Genomic DNA, 14,016 nt, shown 5'->3' with positions numbered 1-14,016 from the left:
TGGCATGTACCGCAACGTAAAATTGTTGTCACAAAAAAACCTATTTACTCAGTGAATTAACCGAACAACACTGACATGGTGTACGTTGTGTGGTCTTTGGAAATAGTCGCTGATTTCCCCCCTACATGGTCAAAATGATTGTAAATTCTCACTAAAGTTTGTCTACTTCAGAATCTTGGTTACCTTTGTGTCTCTTTTTTTTCATAGTAAAAATATCAATTGAGGTCCCTTTTACAAATTATTTATCTAAATAGGTCTGTTATGAAATTATTTATTTTGTGGGTCTGTTTTTTTACTACAAAACGCTTCTCCGTTGGCCGCGTTCATTGTAATAGCGACACGTGGCATGACGTGACTAAGTGACAGGGCGGTGGGACAGCGAGTCAAAGTGCTGCTGACGCTGGCGCTATAGGATTAGACGCGCTGTCGGTGCTGGCACTTTGGGTCGCGCCAGGCTTGCAGGCGCGTTGACCCGCGCTCCTCATCCAGGCACCTTGGCTCGCGCTGCAGTGGCAGGGCGTCCAGGCATAAATCCCCCCCCCCCCCCAGGCCACTCCTTCTTGCTTCCCCCTTCCCCTTCTTGGTTCCCCCTTCCCCACCACTGCCTCCTCTTTCTCAAACTCCAAACTTGCTCCCAACAATTTAGTTTGTAATTTTTTTTATTGCTTTAAATTTATTTAATTTGTATAAATTGTTATATTTTACTATATATATGTTTTCTTTTTTGCAGGTAGGCATTTTGTCTACAACAAAATGTTATTCGCTCTCAACAAGTTCGTTTTCTTTATCCTTATATATTTTTCCTGTTAGTTTTATTTGTTTATCATTTTAATTATTTTTGATTAATTATCTAGCAAATTGTTTTTTTTTTGTTTACAGTTATTCATTTATCTACTAAAGAATTCAACTTTTATTTTTTTAGTGGATTTGTTTGTAGAGGTAATTATTGTTACTTTTATAGTGTGTTAGATTTGTTTTTTATTTTATAATAATATAAAATTGTTAATTGTTGTTGAAGATAATTATAGATAATAATATTGTTATTTATTATTTGTTATTTAAATATTATATTATTGTTTTTTTTAATATTTAATGATATTAATTATGATTTATGTTATTTATGATTTGTCATTTAAATAGTTAATATTGTGATTAATGTTAAAATAACTTCTTTAATATGTATGATTTATGTCTATATTTTTTAAATATTTTTAATGATAATATTATTATTATTTTTATTTGTGATTTTTATAGTTTTTGTTTTATTATATTAGTATTTTTAAAAATATATTGGATATATTTTTATTGTCGCATTTAATGAAATTATTATTTTAATATTTATTTATATAGATGACTTGAATTTATGTGTTTTTTTTATACATTTAATGGTGTTATTGTTATTAATTATTTTAGTATTTATGGATATCGTTTTTGTTATAATAAAATCATTAATAAAATGTATTTAAATATATTGTTATTTTTTATTTATTATTTATGATATGTATATTTTTTTTTCTTTCTATGCAGGGGTTTTAATATGACAAGTTCGTCATCTTCTAAGCATTATGATGTGGCATCCGGACCATTAGAGGATGATTTATTGTGGATGTAAAAAAAATCATATATCACAACATATTTGGAATGGTGCTAATGAAAGGATTTTAAAAATCCGACGAGCTACACCATTGTACAATCATAGAGAAGCACCGCCGGATGAAATTATTCCTCTATTACAAGTTTCGGGTTTGTACCCGATAATGAAGTTGGCGCAGTTGAAAGCAAATGGAGCCTTAGTTAATACTTTTATTGAAAGGTGGAGGCCAGAAACACATACATTTCATTTGAAGTGTAGGGAGACAACTATTACACTTCAAGATGTTTCTGCGCTACTTGGTATTTCTGTGGATGAAAGACCTTTAACTGGCAATACAAATATTGACTGTTTGAGTTGTGTCATGAATTATTGGGTGTCATGCCTGACGATGATGCAGTTGATGGGAACTCACTTTTATTGAGTTGGCTGGCTTCTCAATTTGCAAATATTCATGATTTTACAGGCAATCAACAAGGGCTTGAAAGATTTGCTCGTTCTTGGATCTTAAGATTCATAGGAGGAGTGATGTTTGTTTACAAAAGCAGTAAAAGGGTGCCAATGAGATATTTGCAATTTTTGAGAGACCTTAGAGAGTGCAACACTTATGCATGGGGAGTTGCTCTTTTGGGTTTCCTTTATAGAGAGATGTGCATGGCAACAGACTATAATGTTAAATCAATAGACGGTTTCACTCTCTTGATTCAATTATGGGCATGGGAACGATGCCCAACGTTAGTCCCGTCGTTTATTCCTCCACAACAACAAAACGCACCACTTGCCTATAGGTATATTTTTCTTTACTATTTTTAATTGATTATTAATAAATATGCTTGGTTGATGTTAATCATTATTGTATGTAACATTTTTTTTGTTATATAATTTTTTGTGAAGATGGTTGGGAGGTGAAATTCATCACGTAGGCAATGACAATTTACTTGATTTTCTTTGTAAATTAGATGTCATGAAACACGACGAGATAACAATTTTGACATTTATTTATTAAATGATGTTGTCATTCTTAATTAATTTATTAAATTATACTTTTATATGCAGTTTCTCGGGTCCCTTATTCTGGACATCTGGAAATGAATTTGAGCCAAATTTGTTTTATTGGGTCTGTATTATGGACATGTAGTGTACCAATTATTTGTTTTCAAAGAGTGGAATGACACCAGCCGGATAGAGTCATGAGACAACTTGGAATGTAATAACCTATTCCCGGCCCAGTAATGCAACCTAACAACATACATGACTTGACATTAAAGGGAAAAGAAGGAAAAAAATTAGATGCGCTAATGCAACTCGCGCTTAATGAATGGAATAGTCGCTATGAAAGGAGAGTAGAGCAAACGCCGCCACAAACAGGACCCTTAGTATAAACTCTGAATATATAAGGTGGTACAGGCGTAAAACAAAAGTTTATGTGGATCCAAAACATGCAAGAAGAGGACTATTGGTATACATTGTTGATTATAATTTAGAAAAGAATGTCGCGCTTATTGAAGATTATTTTAATTACTATTCCATTATTTTATATGCAGGGTGAAATCGTCGAAACAATGCATTTTATGGTGTCGCCTCTTGGGAAAATGGTTTGTACTTTTGACGGTTTACTGCCATGTATTAAGAAGATCACTCTTTTGTCTGACGAAGAGGATAGGATACTTGAGGCACATGAAGCTGCTCCCCCTTCTCAGCCAAAATTTGAACATCAACAATTTAATATACTACAACGAAGTGTGGAGACTCAAGGCTTAGCACGACGTCGGGAAACTGTTGATGCAGCACCATATAGTTTCCCTTCGATGCCAGAACAACATCATGGAATGTATTACACACCACAGGCATTCACCCAAGAACCGTCGCAGCTACCGCCGATGTATTCTTACTCACATGATTTACAACCAAGATACAATATGGCAAACATATTTGGGTCCTCTCCTCCTTCAAGGGGAACTCCTTCATTTACCTAAAGTGGTGAACTATCGACCCCAAATGCCCTACTTGGTGCTCTGTGGAATGTACCTGGAAATATACCCGACATGAATGACTTATTAGGGGTCTATTTACGTCATGATTTCTCTGCCGAGGCTGACCAAGTGGATGAAAGGACGAATCGTAGAAGAAGAAATCTTGATAGGGCAACTAGGAATTGGGACCGGTCATGTAGGACTTTGTCGCGGCATCACAGACATAGTGATGATTGATTAATAATGGGTTTACATTTTTTCCCATGTTTTAACATTTTCATGTATTTTGTATTGTTTTTTCCATGTTTTAACATTGTCATGTACTTTGTATGATTTTTTTCCATGTTAATTTTATATTATTGTCACTTTAACGTTTCAATCTTATTGTGCAATGCTTTTAAAATAAATAAAAATAAATAACGATAATGTGAATGACACATAAATGTGTTAAAGAATAACCCAAAATGAAGTAAACATTTCATTATCATATGATCTAATACATGACATCAACAGTTGCCTTCTTGAGATTGCAATGGACAATTACGCCGGTTGTGTCCTATTGTCCCACATCTGCCACACTTGTATCGAGTTTGTGATGACTCCCTCCAATCCATTTCACTTCTTAACCGTGTTGATCTTGACCTTCCTTTTTTGTCACGAATAAAACTTGGATCAGGCACAAGTGTCCACAGCTCATCAGATGGGAGAATCGAATTGTCATTAAGGATGTATTAAAGAATCACAAACTTCAACTACTACATTCACGACTACACACAAAATAAAGTGAGTTAAGTAGTCATGTGTTTACACATCAAGAAAGACATACTCATCCAAGACATATATATGGTTCAAAAGGTTTTCACAACACTAATCCACACATCAAGATAGAAATAAGTTTCTTAACAACATAAACGCAAGAAGATAAGGGCTCATTAAAGCATTATCCATCAGTATCAAGGCTTCTTGCATCACCTAACGGCTTGCCATAATGTCCAACCGCACTTCACAAATTATAGAGATGGCCAGTCTCATAACTCATGACTCAACGGTGGATTTATGGTATAGCAAACATTAAGGATGCAAGACACATACAACTATTTTTTTTAAGTCACATTCGATCATGCAAAGGAAAATAACTTAATAATTCAAGCATGTTCATCAAAATTAGTCATAAGTAACCATACAGAGTGCACACCAGAATATGATAAGCACATAACACACTGGCCGAAAGGTTCGACCTGCTCTGATAGGACACTAGTCATATCATCGGTTTCCTATTCAAATATAAATGTGTTTGGATCCTGTGATGATCTTGAACTTTGTGTTCGGGGGAGCAGATGAATAGGTGGATGACTATGAAGAACCTCATGCTAGAGGACACGAGAACACCACGCTCTGATAGGATGTGACATTAGGATATAGGTTCTATCTTAATTGTATGAAACTTAGATGGCCTTCTTTGAGCCGAGATGACTTTATTATTTATTTGGACAAGTTTGAATATGATGTAGAAGAAAGTGAATGTGAGCCTTTTACCCATTTGAAAGGCTTGTATTTAAAAATGTGAGGGATAGAGGGTGTCACATTTAGTGGTATCAGAGCAGGTCGAACCTTTCGGCCAGTGTGTTATGTGCTTATCATATTCTGGTGTGCACTCTGTATGGTTACTTATGACTTGGTGTGTGGATTAGTGTTGTGAAAACCTTTTGAACCATATATATGTCTTGGATGAGTATGTCTTTCTTGATGTGTAAACGCATGACTACTTAACTCACTTTATTTTGTGTGTAGTCGTGAATGTAGTAGTTGAAGTTTGTGATTCTTTAATACATCCTTATTAACTATTAAATTCTTACTTCTTATATGTATATTGTATACTTATTATAAGAACCTTATAATTTTGGGTATGTTAGTAGTATGGTGTTTTGTCTTAATTGCATAGATAGTATGGTTGTTCGTGATTTCTTGTTCTTAGCAATGTTGGTACTCTATAGTTCGAGGACTCGTATCGAGATATATTTCATATAGAATACTCTTTTGATCATACCTTCTGATTCTAGTGTAAACTTATCCTTGTGTTGCGTGCTTAAGTCAAGTAATTCGATTACGCTTCCAAGCTTGAGTATAATTCATTCTCTGTGTTGTGAGTCTACATCAAACAATTGGATTATTGATGTTTCTGTCACAATCAAGTGATAGTTGATGTCTCCATATGTGCGTACACTGTGGTTATGTTTTCGTTTCTAGAATTCATTTGGAGTATCTACTGTTGATTCTAGATGAGTGATCCTTCTTGATTTAAAATTATTGCCTCCTAATCAATCGAGTGTTCATCTTATTATTGGTTGTTCATCTTCCAATCATGTCTAGTTAAACTGCTTGATAATCTTTCTTGTTGTTACTTCTAATTCGAATAAAGAGAGACTTCGCCTTTGACAATCACGTTAAGATGTTTTGAGAGGAAATACTTGAGTAGACATGATCATTGTTACCTATAGACGAAAGTTAAAATTAGTAAGACGTGTACCTGTGTTCCTTGAGGATATGCTTAGTTACCACCTAAGTGCAAGATTGAGAATCTTATAAGTGTAGTACCCATAGAAACTTGTAACCGTAGTTCGTGGGAAATATCTAGTGTAGAGTTGTTGGAGAACATAGTGTAGTTGGAAAAGTTATGAAGTATAGTTAAGAGGTTTAATGTGGAACCTTAAGAAGAGAGTAAGGTAGTTAGTAAGACATTAATTGTTAAGCATATAAGGATTCAAGAGTGAGTGTTCTTGCGTAAGGTAGGTGACCTAAAAGATTATTGATGATAGTTGTATGATTAGCAAGATAAATATTAGTTCTTTTTACCTTAATATGGAAAAAGTTTGTGGATGCTTTAAGAAATACCTTAGTACCTATTGTGACCTCTATGTGTACCTGGTCATGTCATAATATGATTGATGTCCATGTGTGTTCGTGGAATGCGTGACAGGATCTCTCACCCTGAGTTAGCTCTTGTTGTGGTTTTGATGATTAATGTTTAGTATGTTTCCAGGTAAGTTGAATTATAATGTGCATTATAAGGTTCCCTTGGGCATCATGTTCCGAGCTAAGAGTTTTGTTATGCATTTTAGTTAGATGAAGATGACCCTTAGAGTATGCTACGTCTAGGTGAAAGATAACTGCAAATCCTTCTTGGGCAGAAATTGTTTTGAGATGAGAGGAAACCTAAGATTAAGATGAAATGCTCTTAACTAGTAGTCGAACCAAAAGGTTATTTTAGGACTCATTGGATTAACCTTAATGCTTGTTGGAGATGACTCAAGTAAGTTTAAGTTTTTGAGTGAGATCCTTGTAAGGAGTAAGCCATAAGTTCATAGAGAAGTCGACCACTGTAAACTGTTGAGTGCTATCTTAGCCGCGTAGGTCCTTATTGGAGTAGTAAAATATTTGAAATAATTTTTAAGTTTAGAGGAGTGCTTGTAGGTGGACAAATAGTGATCAATGTTTCTTGACAACTTAAGACTTATGAAAAGATTTATCCTATATGTGAGTTAGAATAGGTAACCATGGGGTTCACCATAATATTTTGGGAGACATTACTGTTAGTTTGATACATTGTGAGGATCTTTGGAGTTGAATCCGAGATAAAAGAGATGGGTAAAATTCTCAAGAATCTTGTTGTGAGTTTAGTTTTAAACGTTAGAACTAGCTTAGTAGTTAGAGCTTGAATAGGAAACCGATGATATGACTAGTGTCCTAGTTATAGAGTTAGATATTGTAAACACCAATCGAAACCTCAAGTTCAAGTGCAAAGTTATAAGGTGACATGAGTATATATGTGTGAAGATTACCTTAAGGTGAACAAACTTACAGAAGTAGGGAATAATTTGTATTTCTTATCTAATTAGCACCCAGTTAGTATCAGGTAGACAACCTTAGAGTTGAATCGTTACAATTCTTGGACCTAAGTGAGAGTTATGAGTCAAGTATACCTAAGTAAGGAAGATCGTGCTCAGGGAAGAGGGATAGATTTGAGGGTAGTTAAAAGAGTCGAAACTCATTATTTTTCTTGAAACGTCCGATGTTCGAAAAAGAGTCGACCATGTGATTAGTCGTGTCTTCTTGTGTTTGTTTGTTCATTTCAAATTGTCATTAGCATCTCCTATGATATTATTATACTCCAAATAGTATGTCATTCACATTCTATTATCGTTGAGATGTTACTCTTGCAACACAACACCCTCTACCCCTCACATATATATTAATAAAGGAATAAAAATTCAAATATTAATTAAAAGTATTTTTAAAACATTTTTAAATACAAGCCTTTCAAATGGGTAAAAGGCTCACATTCACTTTCTTCTACATCATATTCAAACTTGTCCAAATAAATAATAAAGTCATCTCGGCTCAAAGAAGGCCATCTAAGTTTCATACAATTAATATAGAACATATATCCTAATGTCACATCCTATCAGAGCGTGGTGTTCCCGTGTCCTCTAGCATGAGGTTCTTCATAGTCATCCACCTATTCATCTGCTCCCCCGAACATAAAGTTCAAGATCATCACAGGATCCAAACACAAACAGCAACCCGGGAGTGAGTTATCACATTGCTAACTACTAGAGAGAAACAACACAACATATAGTAGCCAAATACAATTTACTTAGCATATCTCACATTATTTCATCACTTTGTCATTCATCAATCACACCTTTCAATCATCAATCACTATACACAAGAATCACACACTCCGATCAAGACATAATAACACATCAATTTCATAATAAACAATTAGCAAGTGTATGCGACAGTTATGCTAAGACTTAAGCCTATATGCAATGTGGTACCATGTCAGTGAAAAACCTCGTCGGGCGCCTAGGAGTACATGACAAGAAAAACCACACACTAACAAGTCAAGTCACTCTCACTAGGTAATATCATAGGGAGACCAGTCAGGGTCACAGTGTTTTGCGAGAATGCTCCAACCATATGGGATCAACATAGGCTTAAAGGAGCACTCAAACCGTGTGACCCCCAAGGCCTACACTCCGAAGAGTCCGTCAGGGCCTCTCCCTCCTGATTCAGGTCCAACCCAGAAAATATTTTAGCACACAGACTCTATCTATGAACTGTACAAAACACACGACTCCTCAATTGTTCTCAAAATAGCTTTAACTCGTCGCCCTAAAAGGGACTTAACATTAATTCGTCGCCCTTAAAGGGACTTAACATTAACTCGTCACCCAAAAAGGGACTTAACATTAACTCGTCGCCCCTTAAAGGGACTTAGCATTAACTCGTCGCCCTTAAAGGGACTTATAGTCGTGTGATTGTACAATTCATAGTTAATACTCAATGCACACAACATCTCAATCACATACATACACAATTTATTACATACACTCGATCTCAATCACAATGGTATAATCTCAAAATAGCATGTTATCACATCTCATTAATCATATTCACTTTACCTATAAACTATGCAATATACACAACTACTCAATTGTTTTCAAAATTGGGATGTTACAGTGTACATAAAAAACTACTACAATAAATAATTATTGTCATCAACAAACAAATATAACATATATAAACACAACATAATTATAACCAAAAAATAAATTATTAAGTTACAAAAAATTATTATTTATCACACAAAAAATATAAACAAAATTACTATTTCATTTTATCGTCCGTGTGAATTTGTCTATGCACCTACAAAATATAATCATTATTATTAAATAATACTATAATATATTGAAGATAAAAACATTTACTAGTTTTGAGCAAAATTTCTAACCGGTATAAAGCAACAATGATACATACAACAGCAGGGAGTGAGACTGAGTTGAGCGTAAACCACTTCAAGGATTTATGTGCAAATGGAAGGAAGGAGGAGGAATGGTTTCGATCTTATTGTGCAATGCTTTTAAAATAAAGAAAAATAAATAACGATAATGTGAGTGACACATAAATGTGTTAAAGAATAACCCAAAATGAAGTAAACATTTCATTATCATATGATCTAATACATGAATTACTATTTCAACGATTTATGTGCAAATGGAAGGAAGGAGGAGGAAGAATTTTATAGGGAAGCGTGGAAGGAAGCGTCCGGCAAACGACGGCTTTGGTCATGCCTGGCAGACCGGCGTGTCTGGTTGCGCCTACAGCAGCGCCACTTCCTAAAGCGCCAGCGTCAGCAGCACTTCCAATCCCTGTCCAACTGCCCCTGCCACCTAATCACGTCATGCCACGTGTCGTCATTACATTGAACGCGGCCAATAGTAAAGCGCTTTGTAGTAAAAAAACAGACCCACAAAATAAATAATTTTAAAACAGACTCATTTAGGTAAATAATTTGTAAAAAGAACCCCAATTAGTATTTTTGCCCCTTTTTCCTTGGATGTTTGGATGTCTTATGTCGTCCTTCCCCCAAATTTGAATTTAACAGATTTTTCTAGAAACAATTAGTTTTGCAATTAAAATTTCATGTAAAAAGCATGCAGCACTAACTTTTCAAAATCCAATGGATATTTCAAATGAAATGTAAATATTTGAGAGTGAGACACGTGTATCAGTTCAGGAAGTTACCTTACCATTATTACCTTTCTAAGCCTTATTTCGCTTTGTTTATATGGTTCCCAAACATCGAATATGTAAATAGAAGTCTAGAAGATCTCCATATCATGATGACAACTAAATTAAATCATAGAGATGAAGAAGAGTATTATGTGATTCGTCCTGGTAATTAAAGCATAAAACTATAATCCTAGTGCTACCTGCATAATGACTAGAGGGGACCATTTTTCCCATGCTCTCAAGTGCATTACCCTCTTCATTATGACATCCTCACTTTAATTAGTCCCCGTTTCACACCCTAATGACTTTAGTTCGGCTGCGACGTAACATTTTCTGGATTGAGGAAAAGAAAAGGAGTGATAAGAATAAAGGTAGTTCAAAATTTTCTACAAACTTAGACCTAAGGAAACTCCTGATCGCTGCTGTCAAATCATATTCATACAGTTAGCATTATATTTTTTTTAAAAAAAAAACTTACAGTCATTTCACGTCAATATTTTTTTTTCTTTACATATATTCACTTTTTTATGATAAAAAGTAAGACACAATTGGACAACAAAGATATAGAAAAGGGCAACAAAATCTTAATGCACTATTTCCTTTTTTTTACTTTACTATATTACAGGCACGAGTTTATTTGTTGCTTAGTGTGAAACTTGAATGATATGTTTAATAGGTCTTTTCCAAAAACATATATTTCATTTACAATCCAAAATCTTACTTTCATCACCAATTACAAAGATGAACTATTTTCAACTTAATTAATTAATAGTGTCAAATTATTCGAATGGAGAGTTTTATCGCCAATGCTTATCTTACATGTTTTTAAACTTATTGTTTTTCGTCGTGCAACGGACCTGGATTGGGACACATGCACCAGCAGAATTATATCTAATACATGTGATTAAAAAAAATTAATGTTTTTCACTATTTTCTCGTTTTTTTTTTTTTTGGATCGGCATTTCACTATTTTCTTGTTAATTAGGCGTTAATGCTTGGAGTTAGAGAAAAAAGGCTTTTGTTTGTTGGCATGAGATGAATGATGGTGCAGCAGCAGTTTCCCTTGCGAAGCAATTAAGTGGAAGTTAAGTTCAAACTGATCCCAAAGCAATGATCTCTATTTTGTGCTCTCCAAACGGGTCCCTTTTCCTTTCTTTAAATTTTCTCATAGAAAGTAGTGGGTTCCAAAGGAGAGAGCATGGGGTATTCGCAAAATATATAGCAAGAGGCCATGATTGGATCATGAAGCAAGCCTCGTGGGCTTTGGCTTTCCATGGTTACCTTTTTCTTTTCTTTTTTAATTAAAATAAATATATCCCCTCCCAACCAAGCACAAATCCATTTATTTATTTTTTTTTAAAAATAAAAAATCCCCCGTGAACAAAGCCATGGATAAAAGAGAAGCAACACGTCTAAAGCATAACTGCATAAGCTGTCATTGCTTCCCTCCTTTCTTTTAACACCACCATTGGTATTTGCTATTTGTTACTACAAGTAGTACAAGCGCAAGATCTAAGGTGCGATATTAGAAGATCGAAAATGATGAAATTAAGAGAAGGCAAGGCATTAGCACCCTCTGCTGATCTGTTAGTATGCTTCCCATCTCGGGCTCATCTTACGCTAATGCCAAAGCCCATCTGCAGCCCGGCCCGGCCCGCGGAGCCCAACAAGCGCCACCACCGTAAGAAATCGTTCTCCAGAGGAGGCGGGGGCCCAGCGAGTCCTCTGTTATGGGCCAAAACAAAGTCAATGGGGTCGGAAATTACAGAACCAACCTCCCCGAAGGTGACGTGCGCCGGGCAGATCAAGGTACGGCCCAAAACGACGTCGTGCAGGAGCTGGCAATCGGTGATGGAGGAGATAGAGAAAATCCACACTGACAAGAAACAGAGGAAGCGTCTGGGCTGGGCCGAGACGCTCGGTTTCAAGAAGGAGATAATGCAGTTCTTGACGTGTTTGCGAAGCATAAGGTTCGACCTTAGATGCTTCGGGTCCTTCTCCGAAACCGACATCGTCACGGAAGAAGAAGAAGAAGAAGAAGAAGACGTGGGTGTGGAAAGCGATGACAACGAGGCATCGAGGACTGTTTTCTCGAAATGGTTCATGGTGTTGCAGCAAGAGAATGAGAGCAAGAACCGGAGAGAAGAGACAGAGGAGAGAGATTATGGTAATGAGGAGGAAAGTGTGTCGGTTCCTCCTCCGAACGCATTATTGCTCATGCGATGTAGTTCTGCGCCGGCGAAAAGTTGGGTGAGAGAGAGAGAAAAAGAAAAAGGGGAAAAGAAGGGGCAGAGTTTAAAGTCGTTGATGGAGAAGGAGAATGTTGTGGTGATGCGATATGATTCTGATTTTTACGACATTTCTTCTGAGGTTGGCGGCACCAGTGATCTCATGTTCAGGAGTCGAAGTTGGAAAACATGAGAATGAGATCATCGTCCACTATTTTTTCGTATGAATTTTCCTTTACGATCCACACTTAAACTTTTTTTCTTCCAGTTTCTGCCCCGGAAATACTACTACTTTGGTGTGATAAACTGGGAAATTTAATATCAAAATCCCCGTTTTAGCTTCTGCTATTTACTCAAGTTTGTTAACCTGTATAGCTTACTTTCTGATTTCTTTGTATAATTATCCCGTTACATATTTTTTTGCTGTCTTGTACGTGAATGAATCTGTTTACTCTCTCTTGTGTAGATTCATAATTATTAACCATTAGTCACAGGAATATGTAACTTTTTTTCCTTAAAAAAATGCCCAATTGACATTTGTTATATACGTTCTTGTTAGAATTTATGCCAAGATATGGATGCTGCAAAGCCAGCTCCCGTTCACGCGTCTAGCTGCTTTTTATTTAATATAATGCTTCAAAATAAATAATATTATGCTCATAATATTTCGTAAACAAATGACTTATACTTGATACTTCGTAATATAATGCTTCAAAACAAATGACTTATACTTGATATTTCGTAAACAAATGACTTATACTTGATGCTTCAAAACAAATGACTCATAATATAATGCTTCAAAATAAATAATATTAAATGATTTTTATAGCAATTGTTCAAAAGACTTATACTTGATACTTCGTAAACAAATGTAAGACATTGGACTTGAAACATAACCCGCATCCATTGGGTATATTTACTAAAATTTCACCCCATCAAAATCATTTTTGAGCTAGGCGAGTTAGTGGAAAACTATTGCTCACACACACACTCATCTATGTTGTGTAGGTATCTTGACAAAAATAACGAGTCAATCTTGATTTTAGCCCATTTGTCCTGAATAGCCCATTAATAAAATAATTTTCAACCCTAACCCAGTCAGCCCCTAATTATTTGGGTTAGGGTCCTGGCCATTGCAGGGCCAGCTTTGAAAAACAAGCCATCAGTCTCCATGACCAAAACAGAATCTGTATCTGTCAAAGGTTAATTGTTTGTATATATTACTTTTGCTCTGTTTGTATATATTAAAAAATTCATTTTTTAATAATTAGTAGTTACTACTGAAATGAAAAGTTAGAAGATATTTAGTTCTGGTTAATAGCCAAAATTTAATTTGCTTCACATCCATCATCTGTTTAAGAAGAATCTTACATTACATGAAATCAAGTCCTGATATTGCATACTTTTGCTCTGTTGGTTAGGGTTCAAACTATTCATACTTCAATTATATACTTATTCATATTTTTTATTTTCATTTTTCTCACCAATTATATTCTTCAATATAAAATAAAAATATTTATGTTTTTGATGTCATAATTTGTTTGATAAAAAAATTTATATCATACTTAAGAAATAAATGTTGTATTTAATTGTATACTGAAAAAAAATCTTTTTAGTTTACACAATAATCAGATAATGCATTATGACT

General features: G+C 35.0%; 1 protein-coding gene across 1 annotated transcript; it reads left to right on the top strand.

The window, feature by feature from the left end:
- The first annotated feature begins 11,022 nt into the window (after positions 1-11,022).
- On the top strand, positions 11,023-12,783 carry LOC100787579 (uncharacterized). Its single transcript, XM_003523775.5, has one exon. The coding sequence runs from the start codon at positions 11,680-11,682 to the stop codon at positions 12,559-12,561; it is 882 nt and encodes a 293-aa protein (XP_003523823.1). The 5' UTR covers positions 11,023-11,679; the 3' UTR covers positions 12,562-12,783.
- The last annotated feature ends 1,233 nt before the right edge of the window (positions 12,784-14,016 follow it).

This window comes from Glycine max, chromosome 4 (genome assembly GCF_000004515.6).
Source record: "Glycine max cultivar Williams 82 chromosome 4, Glycine_max_v4.0, whole genome shotgun sequence".
Taxonomy (NCBI): domain Eukaryota; kingdom Viridiplantae; phylum Streptophyta; class Magnoliopsida; order Fabales; family Fabaceae; genus Glycine; species Glycine max.
The sequence above is the reverse complement of the archived record's forward strand: the minus strand, read 5'-3'. Positions and strand labels throughout refer to the sequence as shown.